At 32.2% G+C, this 22,924-nt stretch overlaps 5 protein-coding genes across 5 annotated transcripts; 4 read left to right on the forward strand and 1 right to left on the reverse strand.

Annotated features, from left to right (window-relative positions):
• Nucleotides 1–1,122: 1,122 nt before the first annotated feature.
• On the forward strand, nucleotides 1,123–2,061 carry LOC107367031 (uncharacterized). Its single transcript, XM_015934694.3, has 4 exons — nucleotides 1,123–1,309; nucleotides 1,391–1,535; nucleotides 1,593–1,766; nucleotides 1,849–2,061. The coding sequence occupies exons 1-4, from the start codon at nucleotides 1,222–1,224 to the stop codon at nucleotides 1,931–1,933; spliced, it is 492 nt and encodes a 163-aa protein (XP_015790180.2). The 5' UTR covers nucleotides 1,123–1,221; the 3' UTR covers nucleotides 1,934–2,061.
• Nucleotides 2,062–4,840: 2,779 nt separating this feature from the next.
• Nucleotides 4,841–5,700, forward strand: LOC107367032 (uncharacterized). The gene is made up of 4 exons (XM_015934695.3): nucleotides 4,841–4,979; nucleotides 5,061–5,205; nucleotides 5,256–5,423; nucleotides 5,506–5,700. The coding sequence occupies exons 1-4, from the start codon at nucleotides 4,904–4,906 to the stop codon at nucleotides 5,594–5,596; spliced, it is 480 nt and encodes a 159-aa protein (XP_015790181.1). The 5' UTR covers nucleotides 4,841–4,903; the 3' UTR covers nucleotides 5,597–5,700.
• A 953-nt stretch (nucleotides 5,701–6,653) lies between these two features.
• LOC112539377 (uncharacterized) lies at nucleotides 6,654–7,675 on the forward strand. The gene is made up of 4 exons (XM_025161840.2): nucleotides 6,654–6,981; nucleotides 7,056–7,200; nucleotides 7,251–7,418; nucleotides 7,500–7,675. The coding sequence occupies exons 1-4, from the start codon at nucleotides 6,894–6,896 to the stop codon at nucleotides 7,588–7,590; spliced, it is 492 nt and encodes a 163-aa protein (XP_025017608.2). The 5' UTR covers nucleotides 6,654–6,893; the 3' UTR covers nucleotides 7,591–7,675.
• A 759-nt stretch (nucleotides 7,676–8,434) lies between these two features.
• LOC112539379 (uncharacterized) lies at nucleotides 8,435–9,412 on the forward strand. Its single transcript, XM_025161841.2, has 4 exons — nucleotides 8,435–8,677; nucleotides 8,758–8,902; nucleotides 8,953–9,120; nucleotides 9,205–9,412. The coding sequence occupies exons 1-4, from the start codon at nucleotides 8,599–8,601 to the stop codon at nucleotides 9,293–9,295; spliced, it is 483 nt and encodes a 160-aa protein (XP_025017609.2). The 5' UTR covers nucleotides 8,435–8,598; the 3' UTR covers nucleotides 9,296–9,412.
• A 120-nt stretch (nucleotides 9,413–9,532) lies between these two features.
• Nucleotides 9,533–11,210, reverse strand: LOC107367030 (phospholipid phosphatase 1-like). Its single transcript, XM_015934693.3, has one exon. It carries the CDS (start codon nucleotides 10,751–10,753, stop codon nucleotides 9,887–9,889), a length of 867 nt encoding a protein of 288 aa, XP_015790179.2. The 5' UTR covers nucleotides 10,754–11,210; the 3' UTR covers nucleotides 9,533–9,886.
• Nucleotides 11,211–22,924: the final 11,714 nt, after the last annotated feature.

Consider the following 22,924-nt stretch of genomic DNA (forward strand, 5'->3'; position numbering starts at 1 on the left):
ATAAAATCAAAATTAAATAATAACAATTTGTCAAAATTGGTACTTATCATCACCAATTTATTAATCATTTACCTAAGCCTTTCCATTATACTCACCCATTCTCCAACTAAACTTATAGCCCCATATTTCATTATACTATTATATAATATTCATTCAATGGTTTTGACAGTTCTCTAGACTGATACAATGAGAAGCATTACAGCGGCAGCGAAAACCTCATCTACATCTGAGAGGACTGAGATGCTTAATACTGGCTAAATTGAGGTTAGATGTGTTTGTTTTTATGCTGACGAAAGTTAGTGGTTAAGGTTATAATAAAGTTAAATGAGTTTATTGATAGTAAAAAGAAAAAGCAAGTTGATGGACAAAATTGGTTAGTGTCTATCATTACCGAAAATTTAGGAGCTTCATTCGGCAATCGTCGAAAAAGGGTCACAAATACCAGACGAGCGGCTCAAATCTCTGGCAAACTGAATAAATTTTATATTATAAATAGATTGAAGTTAAAGGTTCACAAGTAAACTTTTGAATTTACATCCGAGAATAATTAAGCCATCTCTAAACTTTTCGCCAATCATTTTGGTCAACTAATTCTCAAATGCTGTTAAATACATATTCAATGATTACAATCGCAATCACAAAAATAGCAATGTGATCTCAGAATTTTTCCATTGCTGATTCTTTACATGATATTTGAAAGCTGGTAACCATCGATGCTTTTTTGTTCAATTTAAACCATAGCTTATTTATTTGATCTCCTCGCCTAATGTGTGCATTGTTCATTTGTATATAATATTGGTCATCTTGTATTGGTTCAGCCATGAAGGCGAAAGCATTTTGATGGGTTAATCTTTAATCATTGCATGGAAACTGATTAATAATGATCATGTCATGAAATTCTGGCAAATTATGAATAAATGAAAGAGTGAAGATAAAATTGAGATAAATGATTCGTGCAATGCTGTTGATAAGATGATTTTTTGACAATAGACAAGATCTTTGAGTATTAAAATCAACTCAATTAATCAAATATTTTCCTGAAACAATCTTGTGACTCTATTTCAATGCCATTGAGGACATTATATCTAGATCTCGCTGTATATAAAATATGATGTAAATTTAGATTTAGATCACTTCTCTTTGGACATTAATACTCTGAATACAATTAATTAAACTATTGTCAAGTTCTACTCATTCAGCGTTTAAAAAAGTTAAAAAGTTATGGCAAAATATCTGATTTTTGTGTTGTTTACTTTGTGTTCAACCATACTTGCTGCCCCTCTCGATTGGGAGGTTGATTATGAGCCTAGTAAGTAGATCTTAATTACAGTTTGTATCATATTTATTTCAACCAGTTAATTCATATTTTCATTTTCACTTATAAATACAGTTGGTCCTGAATACACTTATAAAATTGGCGTTGAAGTCGGGGAAATGGAATCCACAGTTGGTCCATCGCGTGTCTTCGTTACGCTATACAAAAAAGTGGGTGAACATGAATGGGATGGTGATGGTTCACATGAAGCGGGCGTAAAGTAAGCCATTTATAATAGTTTAATGTTGATGCTATTTACTAATTGTCATTATCACAGTATAATCTTTGAAAGCCATTCAACTCAAAACTTTACGGTAAAATCGTCTACGCCATTCAGTCAAGTTGATAAGATTTTCTTTCAATTTTCCGGCATGCAAGTGTACTATGGTTATAGTGCTATTCACTTTGTTAACATTCAGACTGCTTATGTGACTGAAACTACACCAAACCAGTAAGTTATCTTCCTGCAATATTGCCAATTTTAATTGTACATCTACTAACCATCAACTTCAACCGTTGTTTTTCATCAACAGACCACAAATTACCAAGAAATATTGTAAAAATGTATCAGGAAAACTTGATGATAGTGTGGCTAGTCGGAGCCTTTCTTTGTGTTAGGCGTTAAGAACACTCCAGTTGATTTCAAGCTGATGAACCCTGCAAGACTACAAGGAGTTAGATTCACAGACAATTTATCGAGTTAATATTAATATTCATGAATAAAAGTTTTTACTAAAAATCTTTAATTTACAACTTAGTGTTTTACTGTGAAATGCAGTCTCGAAATGCAACTGATTGAATATGCGTTTTAATGGGGTTTATCAACAGAACGTCCAAGAGACCAATAACAAACTTTTTATGTTTTGAATTAAATCCAATTGAAAGAAAGTATTATTAACAATTGTAAAAAATTACGAAGAAGTGTCTTAAATTGAGTTTTAGGTTCTTCTTGGTTCAAACGTAACCCAATCTAACCCAAAGTATTAGAGGTAAAGGCAATGTTGAAAGGAAGATGCCAAAGTATAAAATAGTTTAGCAAAATAATTTGGTTCTGGGCCGATTTCCTTCTTAAAGCCCTTGGATGTGCTTTTCTTCGAGCAGCGGCAAAGTTTTGTGTAAGAATCATTCTTTTGTGTAAGAACTTAAATAATCCAGCTATAAATAATCCTAATGTAATGGAATCCACCTTGATATGGAATCAGTTAATCGTTGTCTTTCATCAACAGAGCACATATACCAAAGAAATATTGTGCAGATGATGAGTATCCACGAAGTCTGGCTGGTAGTCTGGCTAGTCGAAGCCTTTCGCTGTGTTAGTCGTGTGAAAAAATCAAACTGGTGAATCCTGCAACAAGACTACAACAATTTATCGAATTAATAAATATAAAATTTGACTAATATTTAATTCAAAACTTTAATTTGTTTTGCTGCGAAATGGTGTCTCGAAGTGCAAATGATTGAATACACATTTCAAGAAAAATACCATTCAGATTGGCATGCTTTTGATCTCCTTCTTGAACCTATTGAAGTTGTAAAAGTTAAGTTGTTTGTCAAAAAATTACAATTTGTCAACAGTATATGCAATCCATCAGTAAATTTGCATGCTTTGGATTAAATCGAATCAAGCAAATTGGCTAAAAATTGTGAAAAATGCCGAAAATCGAGCTTTAGGTTTGATTTGTGTCTTAACGTTATGTTGAGTGCAATCACAGCGTCCAGTTCAACTGATAAGAAGTGATCTGTTTTACAAAAACACAAAATTTGACTTGGCGACATAAATGCATTTTCTGGCTTGATCCTCAAAATTTGCACCAGAAAAATGATTTTCATCCTAAAAGAGGCCTGAAACTCATTTTTCATCGATAAAACTCATAATTATTCATGAATTTGACTCTGTTTTAGACGAGACCTTTAAAATGAGCATCCAAAATTAGTTTTTTAGCTTCTTCATTGATTTATAGCAATTCAAATTTTTCTTAAAATGAACAAAATATGATGATATGGATACAGTAAGGAACTAAGGTAGTGCAACTAAAAATTGACACATTCAGATTTAATAGTTCAAATGAAATTTGAGACAGAATGTCTAGACTTAAAGGCACCATTTTTTTCAGGTATCAAGCCGGAAACCAAACAAAAGCTAAATATGAAATCGGGTCGACTATGTTTTCATTAAGTGAACCATCAAGAGCACAAAATGAAACAAAAATTGAAGACCAAACAGCTAGTTGGAAAAAATTGCATAGAAAATAAGGTTAAATATCTTGAAAACTTTTAAAAATTTGACAAAGATTGCTTTCTCTGATTTTTTCATGAGATAGAATGAACATAGCAACAGTGGCTAGTTATGGTATATTATTAGGCCTCGATTAATGAAAAATTAAAAAATAATTCTCTAACTAATCTGATTGTTGAATAATTAGCAAAACAATTTGTGTGTCAATTTTTAGTTGCACTACCTTAGCACCAGGTGCCACATTCATATTTCAAAAGTCTTTTTCATTCTCGCAGTGTTTCAAGTGTTTAGCTAATTTACTGTTGCTATCTGAATAAATCTGTTACGATTTACTGTATTTTGTTGAATATAATACGATAAAGTTATAAATTAAAGATTTTTAAAATTGGTGAAACTTTCATTTATTAATATAAATATTCATTAGATAAATCGTCTTTGCATTGTATTTCTTGTAGCCATGCAGCGTTCATCAGCTTCAAATCAAATGGACTGTTTTAAACGACTGACCCAGAGAAAGGCTTTGACCTGCCTCATTCGAATGTGTTTTCTTCAGTTTCGTAAAGAATCATTCTTCAGAATTTCAATCTTCCAGCTAGCAAGATTGGAATCAGTTTAGTCGGACGAAAATTGTACCTATGCTTAAGTAAGCCTGCAAGAAAAGCGGTCATGTCAATCACCCTTATGTTTCATTCCATTGCATCAGTCACACTGTGACATTTCAAAGAAACTATGCTTTAAGTTTGCACATTTCGAGAAACTTTTATATTTCAATCTCTTTTTTGAGCCATTACACCTGCATCGATGAAAGGTATCAGGTAATTCGTGTCATTTTATGAGCATAGCTTTTTAACGTGGAATCAATGAAACCATCACATAACCGACTCCTTACTTTTAATACTTGCTTTTAAATTCAATTTTATCTTAACCAAAATCAAATGAAATACATAAGCTATTATATTTCCAGCTTGGTGCAGTTTCTGGTAGGTGACTGTAGTCAAGTGCTTCAATTGTCATCTTTTGTGTCTAGAATCAGTGCTTTTAATTAAAATAGTAAATTAATAATGGATTGTTGCTAGAAGATATCTGATTTTGTTGACAATAGAAAAGATTTTCGAATACAATTTACTCAACTAATCAAACCAGATCAATTGAATTTCAATCAATCAATCAATCAATCAAAGATTTGCTAAAACAATTGCGTGGCTCATTTTGAAGATCCCAATATTTTACATCCAGATTTTGTTACATATAAAATATGATTCTAATTTAGCTTTAGATCACTTCTCTCTGGACAATAATAAGCTTCTATTGTGAATTTTTACTCATTTAGTGTTTCAATAAACTTGAAAATTATGGCGAAAACTCTGATTTTTATATTATTTGCTTTGTGTTCAACCATACATGCTGCACCAGCTACTTTTGAGCGCGGTAAGTGAATCTCAATTCCAGTTTATTTAGCATATTTATTTCAATAAATTTATTTTATATTTTTTTCATGTACAAATTCAGATGGAATTGAACACACTTATGCACTTGGCTTTGAAATCGGGGAAATGGATTACCAAGTCGGTCCATTACCTTTATCCGTTTCACCAAGTAAAAAAGTTAACAATTATGAATGGGTTGGCGATGATTCATATGAATTGAACAAAAAGTAAGCCATCGATAATGAATTTTGCTCGTTACTAATTGTCACTATCACAGAATGATTTTCAAAGGCTTCTCAACCCACAACTATACAATAAAAACTGTCATGCCCTTCAGTCAAATTGATTCCATTTTCTTTGAATGGCAAGACATGGACGAGATCTATGGATATGTTGACGATGTTAACTTCCAGACTGCTTATTTGACTGAAACTACACCAAACCAGTAAGTTGTCTTCCTGTAATATTGCCAATTGTAATTTCAACTCTAGTAATCATCAACTTTAATCGTTGTCTTTCATCAACAGACCACATATAACCAAGAAATATTGTGCAGATGATAAGTATCCACGAAGTCTGGCTGGTAGTCTGGCTAGTCGAAGCCTTTCGCTGTGTTAGTCACTACAAGGAGTTAAAGCCATAAACAATTTACCGAATCAATAAATAAAAGTTATTACATGTACTAATCTTCATTTAAAAATCATCAATTTTTAAAACTTAAATTTTTCGCTGTGAAATGATTTCTCTAAATGCAAAAGATTGAATATACGTTTTCAAGAAAAATATTCAGATTGGCATGCTTTCTATCTCCTTCTCAAACCTATTGAAGTTGAAAAATTAAGTTGTTAGTCAAAAAAAATAAATATAAAGCCCGCCAGAATCCCTAAGTTTTAATGGCGTTTATCAACAGAACATTCAATCAGAATTTTCCCAGATTTTCTTCTGATGCAGATTTACTCATTTCTCATCTCTCATTTCAAAAATTGAATCCATTTTTTGTAGCATGCATAGTTTTTGAGATGCTGAAAAGGCTAAAATTATAATACATAGACTTAGGTTCGGAATTTTATAATACAAACTTAATAAAAAAACTTAATTGCAGTCTATTTCAATGGACACAATCGTCGGTATAAAAATGAGTAGGAATAAAGCTGTCTATCATTAGACACCTTCATTGAAATACTAAAATCCAACATACTAAACAAAATCAAAATTAAATCATCAATTGTCTCAATTACCATCTTCTGTGTCTTAACAATCAGTACCAAGGTCTCATCATCTCATCTAACCTCAACCTCCACAGTAACACTATTAACTCGACTTATCCGAAGATATTCATCCAAATATTGCAGCAATGACAGGTGAGGTGCTTGGAACCCGTATACCGGTAGATGAGTATGCTAGGTATAGATGATAAATGTTCCATAATAGTCTTTCTTTTTCCTGTCATGAGGATCTAAATATTTTCCAACTCAATGGTAAGGAAGTTCAAGTGCAAATCATCACACCTTATTTTACGCATTTTTATCAGTCCAAATGTGACATTTATAAACAAAAAATATTACTTTTAAGTTTGCACATTGTGTCTCAGTGCTTTTCAATTAAATAGCAAATTAATGATAAAAAGCACCTAAGAAGATAACTGATTTGCTTGACAATCGAAAAGATCTTTGAATACAATTTGCTCAACTAATCAAATCAATTGATCAATCATCCAAAAATTTGCCAAACAATTCCGTGGCTCATTTTGAATGTCACTGTATCACAATATTTATAACAATATCTAGATTCTTTTGCATATAAAATACTGTTTCGATTTAGATTTAGACCAATTCTCTCTGAACAGGTATACGTGTCTATTAATTAAACTGTTGATAAGTTTTTCTGATTTTTGTCCTTTAATAAACTTAAAATTATGGCAAAAACTCTGATTTTTGTATTATCTGCTTTGTGCTCAACCATAATTGCTGCACCACTCGATGGACTGGCTACTTATGAGCTTGGTAAGTAGATTCCAGTTTGTTAATGTTTATTGCAATCAATTGATTTTCGTGTTCATTTTCACTTATGAATTAAGATGGTATTGAACACACTTATTCCCTTGGCTTTGAAATCGGAGAAATGGATCACCAAGTTGGTCCATTTCCTTCGTCCATGTATCCAAGTAAACAAGTTAACAGATATGAATGGGTTGGTGATAGATCATATGAGCTGAACAAAAAGTAAGTTAATATTAATGAATCAAGCTCTTTACTAATTTTCATTATCCCAGTATGATCTTTAAAAGCCATTCAACCAACAACTATACGATTAAAACGGTTATGCCATTCAGTCAAATTGATACCATTTTCTTTGAATGGCAAGACATGAGTCAGATCTATGGACACGTTGAAGATGCTAACATTCAGACTGCTTATTTGACTGAAACTACACCAAACCAGTAAGTCACCTTCTTTTAATACTGTCAATTGTAATTTCAAATATACTAATCTTCATCTTTGATCGTTGTGTTCATCAACAGACCACAAATTACCAAGAAATATTGTGCAGATGATGAGTATCCAAAAAACCTTGCTGGTAGTCTGGCTAGTCGAAGCCTTTCGCTGTGTTAGTCGTGTAAAACAATCAAACTGGTGAATCCTGCAAGACTACAACAATTTATCGAATTAATAAATATAAAATTTTACTAATCTTTAATTCAAAACTTTAATTTGTTTTGCTGCGAAATGGTGTCTCGAAGTGCAAATTATTGAATACACATTTCAAGAAAAATATCATTCAGATTGGCATGCTTTTGATCTCCTTCTTGAACCTATTGAAGTTGTAAAAGTTAAGTTGTTTGTCAAAAAATTACAATTTCTCTACAGAATATTCAATCCATCAATAACTTTTTATGCTTTGGATTAAATTGAATCAAGCAAAATGGTTAACAATTGTGAAAAATCGAAGAAATGCCTTAAATCGAGTTACAGGTTGGATTTGTGTCTGAACGTTACCCAATCTAACCTAAAGTACAGTACCGAGCGATGAAATTTACAATTAAATTATTGATCATAATTGGTGTTATTTAAATGATAAATTCAAAATTTTTATGGCAAATGAAAGTTTATTATTTTGTTTATTTGGCCAATCAACTTCAATAAGCTATATGTTTACCTTTGGCCTCAATACACAACTCTATTCTATTTTTCATAGAGGTTACTAACGAGGTTAGGTAAGAGTCATCGAGATCGTCACGTATCGGTACGTATTCCAGCACCCTGATATTTTACGCAATTGTATCAATCCAAATGTGACATTTGTAAACAAAAAATACTTGTAAGTACACACATTGTGTCTACTATCAGTGCTTCTCAATTAAATAACAAAATAATAAATTATTGCACCTAGGAATATATCTGATTTTTGACAATATAAAAGATCTTTGAATACAATTTACTCGACTAATCAAATCGATTGATCAATCAAGAATTTGTTAAAACAATTTCGTGGCTCATTTCGGTACATATAAATATGAATTCAATTTAGATTTAGATCACTTCTCTTGTGAAAATAATTCGTGTCTATTAATTAAACAATTTTAAAGTTTACTCATTGAGTGTTTAACAAGCTTAAAAATTATGGCAAAATCTCTCATTTTTTTAGTATTATTTGCTTTGTTCTCAACCATAACTGCTGCACCGGCTGATTTCGAGCGTGGTAAGTAAATTTCGATTCAAGTTTGTATTATATTTGTTTCAATCAATTTATTTTTACACTGATTTTCACTTGCAAATCAGATGGTATTCAACACATTTATTCCCTTGGCTTTGAAATCGGAGAAATGGATTCCCAAGTCGGTCCATTTCCTTTATCCATTTCGCCGTGTAAACAAGTTAACAAATATCAATGGGTTTGTGATAGTGCATATGAGCTGAACAAAAAGTAAGTTAATGATAATGAATCAAGCTCTTTACTAACTGCCAGTATTATAGCATGATCTTTGAAAGCTATTCAATACACAACTATACGTTCAAAACGGTTATGCCATTCAGTCAAGTTGATACCATTTTCTTAAATTGGCATGACATGAGTCAGATCTATGGACATGTTGCCGATATCAACTTCCAGACTGCTTATTTGACTGAAACTACTCCAAAACAGTAAGTTATCTTCATGTAACATTGCAAATTGTAATTGTAGCTCTCTACTAATCATCAACTTTAATCGTTGTCTTTCATCAACAGACCACATATTACCAAGAAATATTGTGCAGATGATGAGTATCCACGAAGCCTTGCTGGTAGTCAAGCTGGTCGAAGCCTTTCGCTGTGTTAATCGTTAAAAACAATCCACTTGATTTTAAACTGTAGTGCTGCTGGAATAGCAAGACTACAAGTTGAATTCATAAACAATTGATCGAATTAATAAATAAGAAATTTTACTAATCTTTAATTCAAAACTTTAATTTGTTTCGCTGGGAAATGCTGTCCTGAAATTTAATTCATTGAATATTGGTTTCCAACAAAAGTATCATTCAAGGTTTGCACAATTGAAGTTGGATTCAATCTCATCTCATATGATGGAATCATTAAAATGATCTTTTTTATTGAAAAGAAAATCATGGTTACATTCCTAGTATGTTCAATGACATGTCAAATACTGAACTGATAGATAAAATCTTGTTAACATGTTAACCACTTGATTAGGTTTTTTGATACTCTTCAATTGTTAACTCAGAGGGGTAAAAAGATGGTTCAATGATTTTGAATTACATTGATAAATTATCAATGGTGATACAACTGTTCAATGTTAAAATACAAAATGATAAAAGATACATCACTTAACACGGATCACATGTATTCTGGTAATCATACTTAATGCTAGTTACCAGAAAGTCAATTGATTTTCATTTTTAAAATTTTCAAGTTAAAATGTTTCCAAACGTTCAGGATAATCTACTTTGGATTTTGAATCATTTTGGTCAGATTTTTCTTCATTTGAGCTGTTGAAATGGTCTAAAAAGTATGCACAAACTAAAGTGACAACAACACCAATAATGAAGCCGCCTAAAACGTCTTGCCAATGATGAATGTTATCAGCAACCCTTGATAAGCCGACATAGAGAGCAATTGAAAGAAACCCAGTTTGAATTAAGGCAATCAAAAATCTCCAGTCGTTGTTCTTATCAACATTGAATCGTTTTGAATAGTAAATGATTAGGAAAAGCATGGATGAAATGGTGTATGAAGTATGGCCTGAAGGAAATGACGATCGGATGAAATTTTCTGTCGATTCATTTGCAGCTGTACAAGTGTAATTGGTTAGATAGACTCCTTGGTTTACTGGATCACTACATGAAACATCGGGTAAACACATGAGATAAAAAACTGGCCTCAAACGTCCAACTTGTACTTTAATGACACCAGTGATGAGTGCAGTCAGAGATAAAGTGAAAAACCAGGAATAGGTGACTGATCCAAGATTGGCCCAGAATGATGACTCTGGTTCTGATGACGATCGTCTATTATTTTGCTTCTTTAACTTTGAAAGAATAAGCTTTTCTACTTTTTTGGAAGCAACAATTTCAGTTATAATTATCACAATGAACGGTAAAAGAGCACAAAGCAAGGCCAATTGTTTAACATCAACCGTTTCCTTCTGTTTCTTGTACTTGATTGTCTCATCTGAACACCAAAATCCTCGTCTATATGGCTTTGCAGCTGTAACCAGAACCAGAAGTGCAACCAGAATAATCAAAGCAACTGTGTTGAGGATCACTTTCTTTAGTTTCATGGTGACGGTTGATCCAATGTCCAATAAAAAATAAGATGTATGGTGATGAGTACAGCTGAGGTAACGGTAGGCACTGTTGACTGTTTAATGAGTTTGATGATTTTAATGTACAATGGATTTATTAATAACTCAGACACTTTCGTTTTTACAACTGTAACTAGGGATTAAACTGATAAATTAACTATCGGTTAATCACAATTATCCTGCAATAGTTGCTATGTATATTTAATTACTACAATGAAAATTTTTTGATTCGTTGAAGCAGTACGAGTTTGTTTCATCACATAGTTGGTGACTGTTGTAAACACAGAGATAAAAGGTTGCATAAAATCACACAATATTCATTTAACACAAGAGTAAAAAAATTCACAATTATTGTTGCTAACAATTATTGTTAACAAATTCAATTGCTACTCGTTATTTTTGCTTGTTAAATCCAGAGAGTAAGGTATTATTACTTTACACCACTCAGTGCAGGGTAACCACTAGGTTACCTTAATGGTTATTTCTTATACACTGCACTGGTTACCTGCACTGGTTACCGGCACAGTTTCTTATCAAATCATAGATTAAATTATTGGTAAAACAAAGATAATAAGAAAATCAATTTTAAAAATTGAATTAAATTGAATCACTCTCAACAAGCTTAGGGTCACAGCTTAGTCTAGCTGAATCAACATCATTTTTCACTTTACGAATCATATGGAAATTCATATTTAACGACTAATTAATTAGTAATTTAATTTAATAAGAAAGAGCAAATTTACTGGTCAAAAAATGAAAAAAAATCTGAAATTAGTTTAGTTCATTTTTGTGATTTTTTCATTTTTTGCTTCAATTTTGTGTTGGCTATCTTTTACTTTCGTAGTGTAAATATTTTAAACCACTATCACTCGAAGTTATGAGATAAAACCCTCGGGCTCCGCCCTCGTGTTTAATTCTCATAACTTCTCGTGGCAGTGGTTTAATCTATTCTTACTCTCTGATTAAACTTGGATATAACATCATGTTATTGATATCATTGCATACTTTTGATGATGATTAGATAATGTATTAATAATACAGATTGTAATGTGGACGAGGATAAATTGAATCTGAAACTTGTCTCAAAATACAATTGAAGATAATAATAATCAATTGATTAATAGAGGGAAACATTTATCTCGTATATTAATATTTAATACAAGGGAACTAACGAGAGACCAGAAACTGATTTCAATGAATTGGGTTTCATTGAAGCACATTGAGTTATAAAAAAACTGTCGAGGGTTTCATCTGTATGAGAATTCATTCCTGAGGTATTTGGCTTTAAAATTTAGAGACCAATAATAGATGAGGTTCCGAAAACGGCCTCTTCGAGAAAATTTGCAATTTGAAATAGCTATGAAAATCAGTGATTAGAAGATAATCTGCATCCGTAAATTTAACATTAATTGTTATTTTCATTGAAAATTTGTTCTCCCAATGTAATATTCTTTATGAGCATCAATTCTCCATCGGAATTGCCCATGAAAACAAATGTACATACAGCCTCAGTGCAAAGTCGAAGAATAGAAAATAAAGTTCAAAATTGTTCCATAAACATAGTTTTCCAAAATAACCCAGATTGGTAGTAAAAGTAACAAAGTTAATCCGATTGCAGCAATTATTAGTTTATTGCATCTAGTAAACTTGATCCAGAATGAATGAATGGGGTGAATGGACGGAGATGCCAATAAATTAATTACTGTCATATTAAACAGTTAATGTAAAAAGTAGTGAAAAAGTTTTTTGTATAAATATTAAATAAAATGATACTTACCAAGATCGGTTTTGATTTTTCATACTTATTCATAATGAAATATGTCCATGAAGGAGGGAAAGTGTAGATTCAAAAATGAGTCGAAGTTGAAAAATAAACGTTTAAAACCAAAACTTTACCGCACTGAGAAAATAAAGCTAAAATAAAAGGACTTTGAATGAAAATGAATGAATATACAGAATGTACTACCAGAAGTAGAAAGGTAAATAAGCAGAAAGTTTTACATTCAAAAGTCCATGCATTCATTGAACGGGCTAACATGTGAGGATGGACATCTTTGATGAATGCATTAATACCAGTATATAATAATCCAGCTATTACTATTAATGAATCAATGATAACAGCAAGTTTTGGAGATCTTTTGTAAAGATGAACCAATAAAATGATCACAGGTAAAAATTGAAACTCAACAGTAACCGACGAAGTGTTTGGTAAAAAGATAATTTTTTACGCTTACTCTACGGGAATATACAAATGAAAAAGTAACACTCGAGTCCAATTAAGGCAAAGTGAAAGTTAAATATCATCAGGTAAATCCTTTACCGGCTGAAATAAGAAAAGCTGTTATACCGTGTTTCCGCACAATCAAGCACCGGGCTTAGTTGTAAAGATTTTCCCTTTCAAGTCACTGTTTACACTCATTAAGATGATCGGTGACTTGAAAATGGTTAAACAAGCTAAACCGGTGAGTGTGGTTGTATCATTTGAGCGAAAACCATCTTAGCTAAACTCTTCAAAGCGAAAGCTGTTTTGGCAAAATCAAACTACTGTAAAGTACCCGTTCAAAGCAATTTTTTGGTCCCATTTAAAGCAATTTTCACAGTCGCCATCTATGGTTTTTTAATTAACTTTGAAAAATTTACATTTGGTAAAGCAGTTTATTGTTTTCTGGGTTACTTTTTCCCAAGATTTACTAATCCATTGAATTGTTTCTTTAAGTATTATCGACTTAATTATATTCTCAATTGTTTCATCTGTCGACATAAGTGAAGCAAGGAAACCATTCAAATCAGTGAAATAGTGATGTTTAAAATTTGCTATTATACCAGCATCTAAATGTTGACATCGCTTAGTTGTGTTGACAGATAAGTAAATAATTATTAAATTACTTCATTTTTTCTCATCAACTTTATGTACAGGACAGTTATCAATGAATAATAATACTTTCTCTTTTTTTCTTTCAGTTCTTGATTCCAATCGTCGAGCCACTCAACAAACAATACACTTGTCATCCAAGCTTTCTTACTCGACCGGTAATCAATATGTAATTGTTTAGTATTGTATAAAATTGATGACAAACATCTTGGTTTTTTACTTTTTCCTATTACCAATGGATCTTTCTTCTTTCCATCAAGACTACAACATAACATGATAGTGACTCTTTACTTTGCTTGTTTGATTCCACATTTGTCAGCTTTCTTAACAAAATAAGATTTTTGATCAATTTGCCGATACTCCAACCCTGTTTCATCAGCATTCCAAATCTGATAATCTGGATACTCTTTCAATATTTCAGGTGCTTCATTATAAAACCAATTGTCAACTTGTTCTTGATTGACGGACTACGCTTCACCTGTAGCTTCAAGATAGCTTAAACTTGTCCGTCGTTTCATGTTATTGAACCAATGATTACTAGCTTTGCAAACTTGACCTTCACGTTGAGCAATTGACATTGCTTTAGCTTTAATAATCCTATGGTTGACTGGAAATCCTTTATTGTTGCAGTTACTGACAAATTCATTGATAGCTTTATCTCTCTGTTTCGTTTTCAAGTCTTTCAATTGAGTTCGTTGTCCATTTATTGCTGCTTCAATTTTAATATTTTCACTATTCTTTTTCATTCTAGATATTGATGATGGACTAACTGAATTGTGAACTCTATCTTTGGATAGATTGACCACTTGAGTGGCCAATAATTATCTTTAAGATAAAGACCACTTGAGTGGACAAATTTTGTTTGGTACTTCACATCTTCCTCGGCCACTTGAATCGAAGCCTCTTTCGTATTTAAGCCCATTGCAACTTACTGTCTCTTACAGTCAACATCTTCTCTTTGTTCATCATTCTACTCCACTTGTTCTATTTCAATTTGTGAAGATGTCAAAGCGTCCAGCTCGTGGATTTACTCTCATTAGCGTCACAAGCTCTCCAGCTTCTAGTGCTCAGAGTGCCAAAGCTGCAAATGATGATCACGAAGTCCAACAGTTTCTACGCCACGGGTATACGCCCTACAAGGGTAAGCAGTACCACGTTTATGTCACGGAATGGAAGCCTAGTTTGACGTTTGGAGAACATGTACAAACCGATAAGGAGATTCCTTATGGATTGAAGCCTGAGGATCATCTTTTACCGAAGTCTTGGGATGAGGCCGAAGTTCCAATGGAGGACTCCAAACACCGGTGTCGATGGTGCAAAAGAGGTTTGCCGCAAGTCTCAGTTACGACACGAGAAAATATGCAATATTTCTGGGGCACCAGGACATTATTGTGCTAAAAGTAACTGTCTTCCAGGTTCAAATTGCAAAAAGACAATTTGGACGCCACCTCCTGATGGTCGGTTTGGCAATCCAAGTGCTGGTAGACCCAGCAAAAGAAGACATTCTGAGCGTTGATTGATGGTTATGCTTGGTATACATAAATGTATTTGACATAATTGTATCACAAATATTTTGAATATTTTTCTTTGGAAATAATAAATGTTTTTGACAATATTTATGTATATTTTTTTGAAGGTTTTGACTATTTTAAAATACGGAATAGCAGAAATACAATAATCGTAATGGGTAAGTGTAAAAATATCGGGACAATAACGGAACAAGGGAAATTTTTCTAAGTTAAAATCTCGAGACAATTTAGGGACATTGCAAATTTTCTAAGTAAGTAGTTATCGGATTAGTCTTATGGGTCTAACTCAATGTCGAATCAGAATGACCTTGTTGCTCTTTGGTTTGTTAGAGTCCATTTCAGCCATTTCCTGTTCTTCAGATGCTTCTGACGCAATTGCGGTTACTCCTGTACGGTTTCTGTGACCCATTTGCTTACGTAAGCAATGAAGAACAATTAATCCTGTGATTATAACTAGGGCAGATAAAAGAATCACATTTATGTAATATTCTAACATAAATTGATTGGCGGGAATAGATTCTAGTTCTCGTTTTGTTTCTTTCAATTCCTTGATAGTCTCGTCGAAGTCGAACAGATGGAGGTCTGGAGTGAGAAGGAAATTTATCTTCTCCGTTATTGAAGGATCTAATGTTAAGGGTGGATATAACATGTGAACATTTGATGTCGTATGTAGTGTTCCCAATGGTGAAAGTTGCAGTGGCGCTGACTGGTTGCAATTCCAACATATTGGTCGATTATCAGTAGTCTGATGACTTGTTCTTTGAGGGTGGCGATATTGTCCCGATATATTTGGGCAATTGGTCTTCATTGCATCAGCCAACGTTGAAATTAGTTCCTTCATCTCTTCTCTTAATTGAAAGGTTTCGCTTTTCTTTTCTGTTTTGGAAAGCCCATGTTCTATCCTCTTGGCTTGCTCGATGAAATCTTCCAAATCCTTTGGTTTGTATTGATAGAGTCGTGAACTTATTTCGCCATCCATACCAGAATAGAGATGATCGAAAATTTCATCTTCTTCCATTGATTCAATTTGTGGCACAAAATTTGCTTTTCAAGGATATAAGTAAGCACGGGTTCACCTACCTTTTGTTTACGGTTTTTCAACAGTTGCATCAGGTGTTCCTTGTGACCGGTTGGCATAAAATACTTTTCAAGCTGGTCCTTTGCGTTCTTCCAAGTGTCCAGTTTCTTTATGTTTATTTTAAGCCAATCACGAGCGTTTCCTTGTAGGTAAAGATGTAATTTTGCCAAACGGTCTCCCTCACTCCAATTGTAATCAGTAGCCATTAACTCGTAATCCTAAATGAATTTGGAAACGTCTGAATTCGATTCACCTGAGAAAGGCTGGATTCGGACGAGTCGATGCTGTTGAGCATTGGTGAGCATTTCACCAAACGTCTTTCTGACGTCGATCTCATTAAGAAGAGTGTATTTTTCCGTCATGATTTTAATAGAGGTACGAAGAAAAATATTAAAAATGAAAGTGAGGTATAGAGATTTTAAAAAAAGAGATACTACTAGTATAGAAATTAGAAAGGGAACTACTATGATTGGATACTATATATAGAACAGATCTCGGTGGAACCTCCAAATGTGATAAAGCCGAGTTCGTTTTGATGTTTTACTTCAATGATCAAATACTAGAATGCCTTATCTTTACAATTGCTCTTCCTTAAATGCAGTTTCAACTAAAAGTAAAACAATGTAATTATTGTGCGTCATTAATTAATAACATAATTTGATTAGCAGATGCTATTGTTTTTTACAATTTATTTAGTCGTTTTGCTGATCTGAGACTAAGTTAATTACATTCGTTCTAAGAATATTTCTATCTTTATTGAGCATAATAATAAACAAAATCAACAACCAATCAATATTTATAACTAATTATCATTAGAAATACCTAGATTTAATCTCAATATCATTAATCTTAATATGAATAATATATAAAAATAAGCAAATTAAGAAATCGATAAAGAATAACTTATACGACTAAAATTTAGTTTGAAATAAATTAGATTTAAATAAGACCATATTGTACTTAGATAAGTCAACTTTTAGCCAAGAGAGCCTAGAGCATCAAGAGAAAGGTTTTCGATTTGAAAAGTTTGATCCAAATACCTGATTGTGAATGAAGTAGAATTAAAAAGTAAAACGAAGTTTTAATATTAAAAGACTTAGTTAAACTCTGTCGAGTCTTCGCTGGATTTATTTTCAAGTAAATTAGGAATATAGACTGAAAATGTATAAAAGATGGCGAACTGGAAAGTACTTAAATCATCAATCAAGTTGCACTATTTGACTGCCATTAAAATTTAACTGTGATTGTCAAAAGGTAAATAGATGAAATGCGTGGTTTTTTCAAAATGAGTTTCAAAACCTAAACTGCAAGTTTGATTTTGTAAATTTTATAAATTTTATAATTTTAGAGATTTTGGTGGATTTTCCTTTATGAGTAATCTTGGAGGGAGAATAAAATTAACCATGAAGAGAAGAAGTTAATTGTTGCATGAACATGCAATAAATAAAATCGACTATCATAGTTATTTTGTTTTCCCTCCAAGATTACTCATAAAGGCAAATTTACTCAAAATAGTTAAAATTATAAAATTCAATCTAGGATTGTCATAAACATAATAAACATAATTTTAAAAGTACTTATCTGTTATTTGGTTGATAAAAATAAAATGAACACAAAATGAAAAGTGGTGAATTTGATGGTGAAGTGGGTGGGGAAGTGGGTGGTGAATTCCAGTCCAAGTCAAGTCAAGTCAAAGTTAGTGCTGATGTTGATGACGAAATTATGTTGCATTTTATTTTGATGATGTTGTTGGTTTAGGTGTTGGTGTTCTTTAATTAATTAAATTCATTTAAAGCATTCAAACAATTGAACAAAATCAGTAAATTAAAGCCGGGAAAAGGGAAGGATAGACAAGTATGAAAATAATTCATCACAATTGATTGATAGACTGATGACAGTTACAGTTACGGAAATGTAAGTATAAAATCATGCAATGGGAAATTTAAAGCTGATTAAATGAAAAAATAACCAATTCCATGAAGGACATGATTAGAATTTATCTCCTCTCGTTGTTTATAATTGCAACCGGTGCATCGTCAAAACTTGATACATCAATTCACATCTCATAAATGGTGATCTAAAGATGATCAGTTGAAAGGGTGTTATATCATCAAGGGTCGTACAGATTCCAAACAAATATTGCTCCGTCAAAATTACCGCTAACTATGGCCGAGTCTTGTGAAATAAAACGCGATTCAACTACTCCTATTGAGCCTTGTTTCCTCGCGTAAAAAGCCGGCTGTTCAAAAGAAAAGAAATAATAAATTATTGTGAAAAAAATTTGATTATTTTAAAATATTAGTTTAGATAGCTTTAGTTAGCTACTTACCATTGGATTTAGACATGGATATGAAAATAGGCGAATGTTTCCATCTTCGTCTCCAGTTACTAGATATTTACCATAATTTGATAATGACAGCAAACATTGAATACATCGTCTATATTGTGATTATCCCAAATACCTTTTGATGAAATAAAAAGCAACAATTAGTATAGTTTGTCCAATTAGTCCACCTTTTAGCTTTGAGTTTTCATAAATGAAGCACAACATCTTGGGTATGAAATCTAGTGGAACTGTTAAAGCTAGCACAAGTGGTCAAAAGGCAATCGAAGTTGATTGACTCGCATACCTGGTAATTCCCATAAAGATGATGAACCTCATTTTGGCAGTTGAGATGCTAGCACTGTTCCTCCACTTTAATTTACTTAACGGTCCTACATGCAAAGGAAGAATTTCGACGCTATTGGTATAAAGAGGAAAAACCACAAATTTCTGACTAGGGTAAAGATATAAGCGACAATCAAGTTCCCGGATTAGTTGACTGGTTAAAACGCACTCACGAAAATTGAGGCCGATGAATTTAGTTAATCAATGTTTACCTACACCACGGTATATTTCTCCTGGTGTTTCAAATTTTAAAAAAATTCAACGATTGCAACACAGTCGTTATATTTACTATAAGCCTTGATTTAACCAAAAAAAATTGAAACAGTTTTTGTAGCTTTTAGAGCTATTTGAATATACCTACTAAATACAAAAATTTTGTGACCGTGTGCTTGCCTTGGGCTACCCTGAGAAGTTTGAAAGAGGATTGAGTTTGGCACCTTACTCTTCTTACCTCAATCATATGTATTGATTTGTTTGGGGTCAAAAACAATGTTTAATTCAATCTAATTCGTCAATATAAAGTATTTAAAGTTGAATACATTTTATTGAGCGACAAAAATACCTTGAAATGCCAAAAATTTACACCGCTCGCTTCAAGCGTTTAATAACTAGGGTTGAAATCAAATCATTGCTCAGTTTGGCATAATAGTGATTAATAATTCTCAATAATCAAAATAAACCTAAATTTTACTTTTTGGTAAAGTTGGTTTTTTTAAGGTCTCTACCTTTGCCTGCCTCAAGTAGGTAGGGAAAGGCCATTATTAGTTGATAAATTTTTGGTAGATCGGCCATTGTGAGGGAGACTAGAGAAGGAGTATTTTTGCTTACGCAAAATAAAATTAGCCCCTTTTTGATGATTGGCGCATGCGACTTGATGTATAATTGAGAATGTTTTTTATTGTACAAAGCGCGACTTAAATGTTAAATTTGAAAAATGTCTTGTATTTCAATTGAAATATTGATATTTATTTGAAGATTAAGTTACTGACATGATTTTACAGACAAGCATACAAATCCAAGCTGCAATTCGAATGTCATAGCATATTTATTTGTTTAAGCATTAACTTAAGCATTAACTTAAGCATTAACTTGCTATTAGTTGATTCAAATATTGAAGACGATATTTTGAGTGAAAGATCATACATTCCACGAAAGAGTTATCGGTTCAATATGAGCAAAAATGTATTGGCAAATCATAAGGCAAATGCATCTAAATTTGCTTCGCCCAGAATATTTTCCATTAATTCGTCGTTTTTCACACTTTCTTTGCCTTTATGTAACAATTTAACATGGTCAATTGCGCCCCAATGTGTTGCATTATCATAAATAATGAAATTATTTTGTGAAAAATCCATTTGTAACAATGATATGGTTTCGAAATATCTTTATCAAAATCCACGAAATCTGATAACGGTTGAATTTGTATTGTGATGGCATGAATGTGATTCTTTCCATTTGAAATACCAATTATTTCAATCCAATCATCAACACTCATTCGTGGTATTTTAAAATTGTAGACATAAACATGAACATTAGCACAATCGCGAACCTTAGCAATTGAGTTTGCTTCATCTACTTCGATGAATTGCGCCAATAATTTAACACTTTGATTAATGAATTTCGGCAGCAATACAGAGATAACTCGAGGCATAAACATTTTAATCACAAATAACAAATTTTTATGTATTAACACCAAAACAACACTGACTATCATATGATTTCATTCTAACATGTGACATCGCAATTTAAATACATCGTTTACAACATCGATACGCTCAAATCGAACTATCGCATCTCAATCTCACAACAGCTGTTTAATTGATCAAGGTGAATAGTAAAATCGTCAATAAACGTTGAATAAATCAATTAGACATGCCAGATCGAATTTTAAATACAAATATAAATATAATTAAAAAACTTAATTACAATAATAGTGTCATTGTTCATCAATTTGATTTTTATATGTGTGTAATTGTTGGTAAAGTCAAATCTTACGGTGTGGATGGCAATAAAATACAAATGATTATTGCTGATGATACTGATGAAATTGATGTTATTAAATGGAATGACGATTCGAATGACGAAATCGAAAACACATTTGTGAAAATACAAGGAACAATCGAATGCGATTCAAGCGTTAGAATCCATTTGAATGCAATCAAAATTGAAAAAGCAAGCTTTCAAGCAATGGTTAACCATTCCTTATTAGTTTTAAAGACCAACCTTTCATTGGAAAAACTGAAGTTGCAAACCGATGGGCAAAAACAACATGATGTCAAAATGACAGAGATACATGTGACAACACAAAAAACAGATTTGAATAATCAACAGCTGGCAGTGTTAGATGCAATCAATGGAATTAAAGATAAAATTGGAGTCTCACTGCAAGAATTGCAAGAAAAATTCTTGGATTTGAATTCGGAAGATTGCAAGAGTATAATTGAACATTTACTAACATGCAACTTAATTTTTGAAACGATTGATGATATGCATTATTTACCATGTGATTTTTGACTAAACAGCAGATACATACAAGCAGTGTCAATACAACAATAAAGCCAATATTTAAAATTACTTATTCGTTTATTTAGTTAACAATAGCATAATAAATAACAATATGCAATATGCAATAAAATAATAGATGCCTCAAGTCGACACGAAGCAATATAAATAATTCCCAAAGTTTAATTTAAATAATGTAACATTCATAATTCTGTGTCTTGCGTAAATGTATGCCTTGGCGTCTTGATTAATCAGGAACAACTTTATCCAATTTCGGATCAATAAGTAACCCATTGTAATGGAAATATTGTGTATAATCTTTGTAGATTGGCAAAAATGTTAGCTTTGCTATTTTGGCACAATGTGATTGATAATCACTAACACCAATTGCCTTTTTATTTAAAAGTAAAGATGCCCAGTTCAACCAATTATCCTTGAATATCATTTCTTTACCATCAAGATGTGGATTCAACATTGAATTTTTGTAAATAATTCTTTTACAGACTTGCTTGTTAAATTCAGAGCTGAATTCCTTTGCATGAAAATTAAACATCTCAATCGCGATTCGCATTCGCCAACGAAACGTATACGAATCGAAAAGATTTTTGTTCCATTTGGCTTTTGAAATAATAGGCGGCACTTTCGTTATTAATTCGACGTCTATTCCATTTTCAGTTAGCTTGCCACAAATCAAAAAATTTGTAATTGTATTGATGTCATTCGCCTGTTGATTAAATATGAATAAATAAAATATTAACATGATGATGGCAGTTATTGAATTATTGCTTACTCTAATGCAAGATTCATCTTTAGCTACAACTGGAAAATATAAATTGAGACGTTTGCCACAATTGAAAGGTCTGATAGTGTAATAACAATATTTAAATCCACTTTCGCCGAAAACAGTACATTTCTTGCATCGTCCAATTACACTGATACTTGCACCAATGTTTTCAGTATAGTCCGAATCCAACGGAGCATGTTCACTCCGCAGAAAAAAATTTTGTGTTTCAGTAAGCCATACAACTGGTGATGACTTGGATCGTTTTTCTGGCAATTATTGACAAATTATTATTAATCCATATTTCCAATTGACATTATTGCATATTGTCGATTCATTATTGCATATTGTAACTTCATCATTTTTAATTGTGATTTTCTCATTACGTTAATCAAATTACAATTCAATTTGTATTAGTCATGTGCAAAACATGGTTATAAATATAAATAATCAATTCCTTGAAATTATTAGCTATTAAACAATTGTATATTTTACAGCGAATTTCTGGGGTAATAGACGGATGAATAGCGTTAGGAATTGATAATAAAGTTGTGAGAACAAAGCAAATCACGTACACACCGCAATCATTCGTATATTTCTGAGTAGATCCTTCAATGATTCTGTAATCGCATTGTATCCATTGTATATTTTGCATTAAAATTTGATGCGCATTATGAATGTAATTACTGAAATTTCCGCATTGCGTGATGGGATCAT

The sequence above is a fragment of the Tetranychus urticae genome, chromosome 3 (assembly GCF_039701765.1).
Source record: "Tetranychus urticae isolate SD_2017Ah chromosome 3, NJAU_TeUrti_SD_1.0, whole genome shotgun sequence".
Classification (NCBI taxonomy): domain Eukaryota; kingdom Metazoa; phylum Arthropoda; class Arachnida; order Trombidiformes; family Tetranychidae; genus Tetranychus; species Tetranychus urticae.

What these genes read in the sequence shown, in the direction of transcription:
- LOC112539377 (XM_025161840.2), top strand. Translation starts at nt 6,894, where the DNA reads ATGGCAAAAACTCTGATTTTTGTATTATCTGCTTTGTGCTCAACCATA. An exon ending in ACTGGCTACTTATGAGCTTG is followed by an intron (nt 6,982 to 7,055) that starts GTAAGTAGATTC and finishes TTATGAATTAAG; the next exon opens with ATGGTATTGAACACACTTAT. An exon ending in ACTGAAACTACACCAAACCA is followed by an intron (nt 7,419 to 7,499) that starts GTAAGTCACCTT and finishes GTTCATCAACAG; the next exon opens with ACCACAAATTACCAAGAAAT.
- LOC112539379 (XM_025161841.2), top strand. Translation starts at nt 8,599, where the DNA reads ATGGCAAAATCTCTCATTTTTTTAGTATTATTTGCTTTGTTCTCAACC. An exon ending in ACCGGCTGATTTCGAGCGTG is followed by an intron (nt 8,678 to 8,757) that starts GTAAGTAAATTT and finishes CTTGCAAATCAG; the next exon opens with ATGGTATTCAACACATTTAT. An exon ending in GCATATGAGCTGAACAAAAA is followed by an intron (nt 8,903 to 8,952) that starts GTAAGTTAATGA and finishes CCAGTATTATAG; the next exon opens with CATGATCTTTGAAAGCTATT.
- LOC107367032 (XM_015934695.3), top strand. Translation starts at nt 4,904, where the DNA reads ATGGCGAAAACTCTGATTTTTATATTATTTGCTTTGTGTTCAACCATA. An exon ending in TCATATGAATTGAACAAAAA is followed by an intron (nt 5,206 to 5,255) that starts GTAAGCCATCGA and finishes TCACTATCACAG; the next exon opens with AATGATTTTCAAAGGCTTCT. An exon ending in ACTGAAACTACACCAAACCA is followed by an intron (nt 5,424 to 5,505) that starts GTAAGTTGTCTT and finishes TTTCATCAACAG; the next exon opens with ACCACATATAACCAAGAAAT.
- LOC107367031 (XM_015934694.3), top strand. Translation starts at nt 1,222, where the DNA reads ATGGCAAAATATCTGATTTTTGTGTTGTTTACTTTGTGTTCAACCATA. An exon ending in TCACATGAAGCGGGCGTAAA is followed by an intron (nt 1,536 to 1,592) that starts GTAAGCCATTTA and finishes TCATTATCACAG; the next exon opens with TATAATCTTTGAAAGCCATT. An exon ending in ACTGAAACTACACCAAACCA is followed by an intron (nt 1,767 to 1,848) that starts GTAAGTTATCTT and finishes TTTCATCAACAG; the next exon opens with ACCACAAATTACCAAGAAAT.
- LOC107367030 (XM_015934693.3), bottom strand. Translation starts at nt 10,753, where the DNA reads ATGAAACTAAAGAAAGTGATCCTCAACACAGTTGCTTTGATTATTCTG.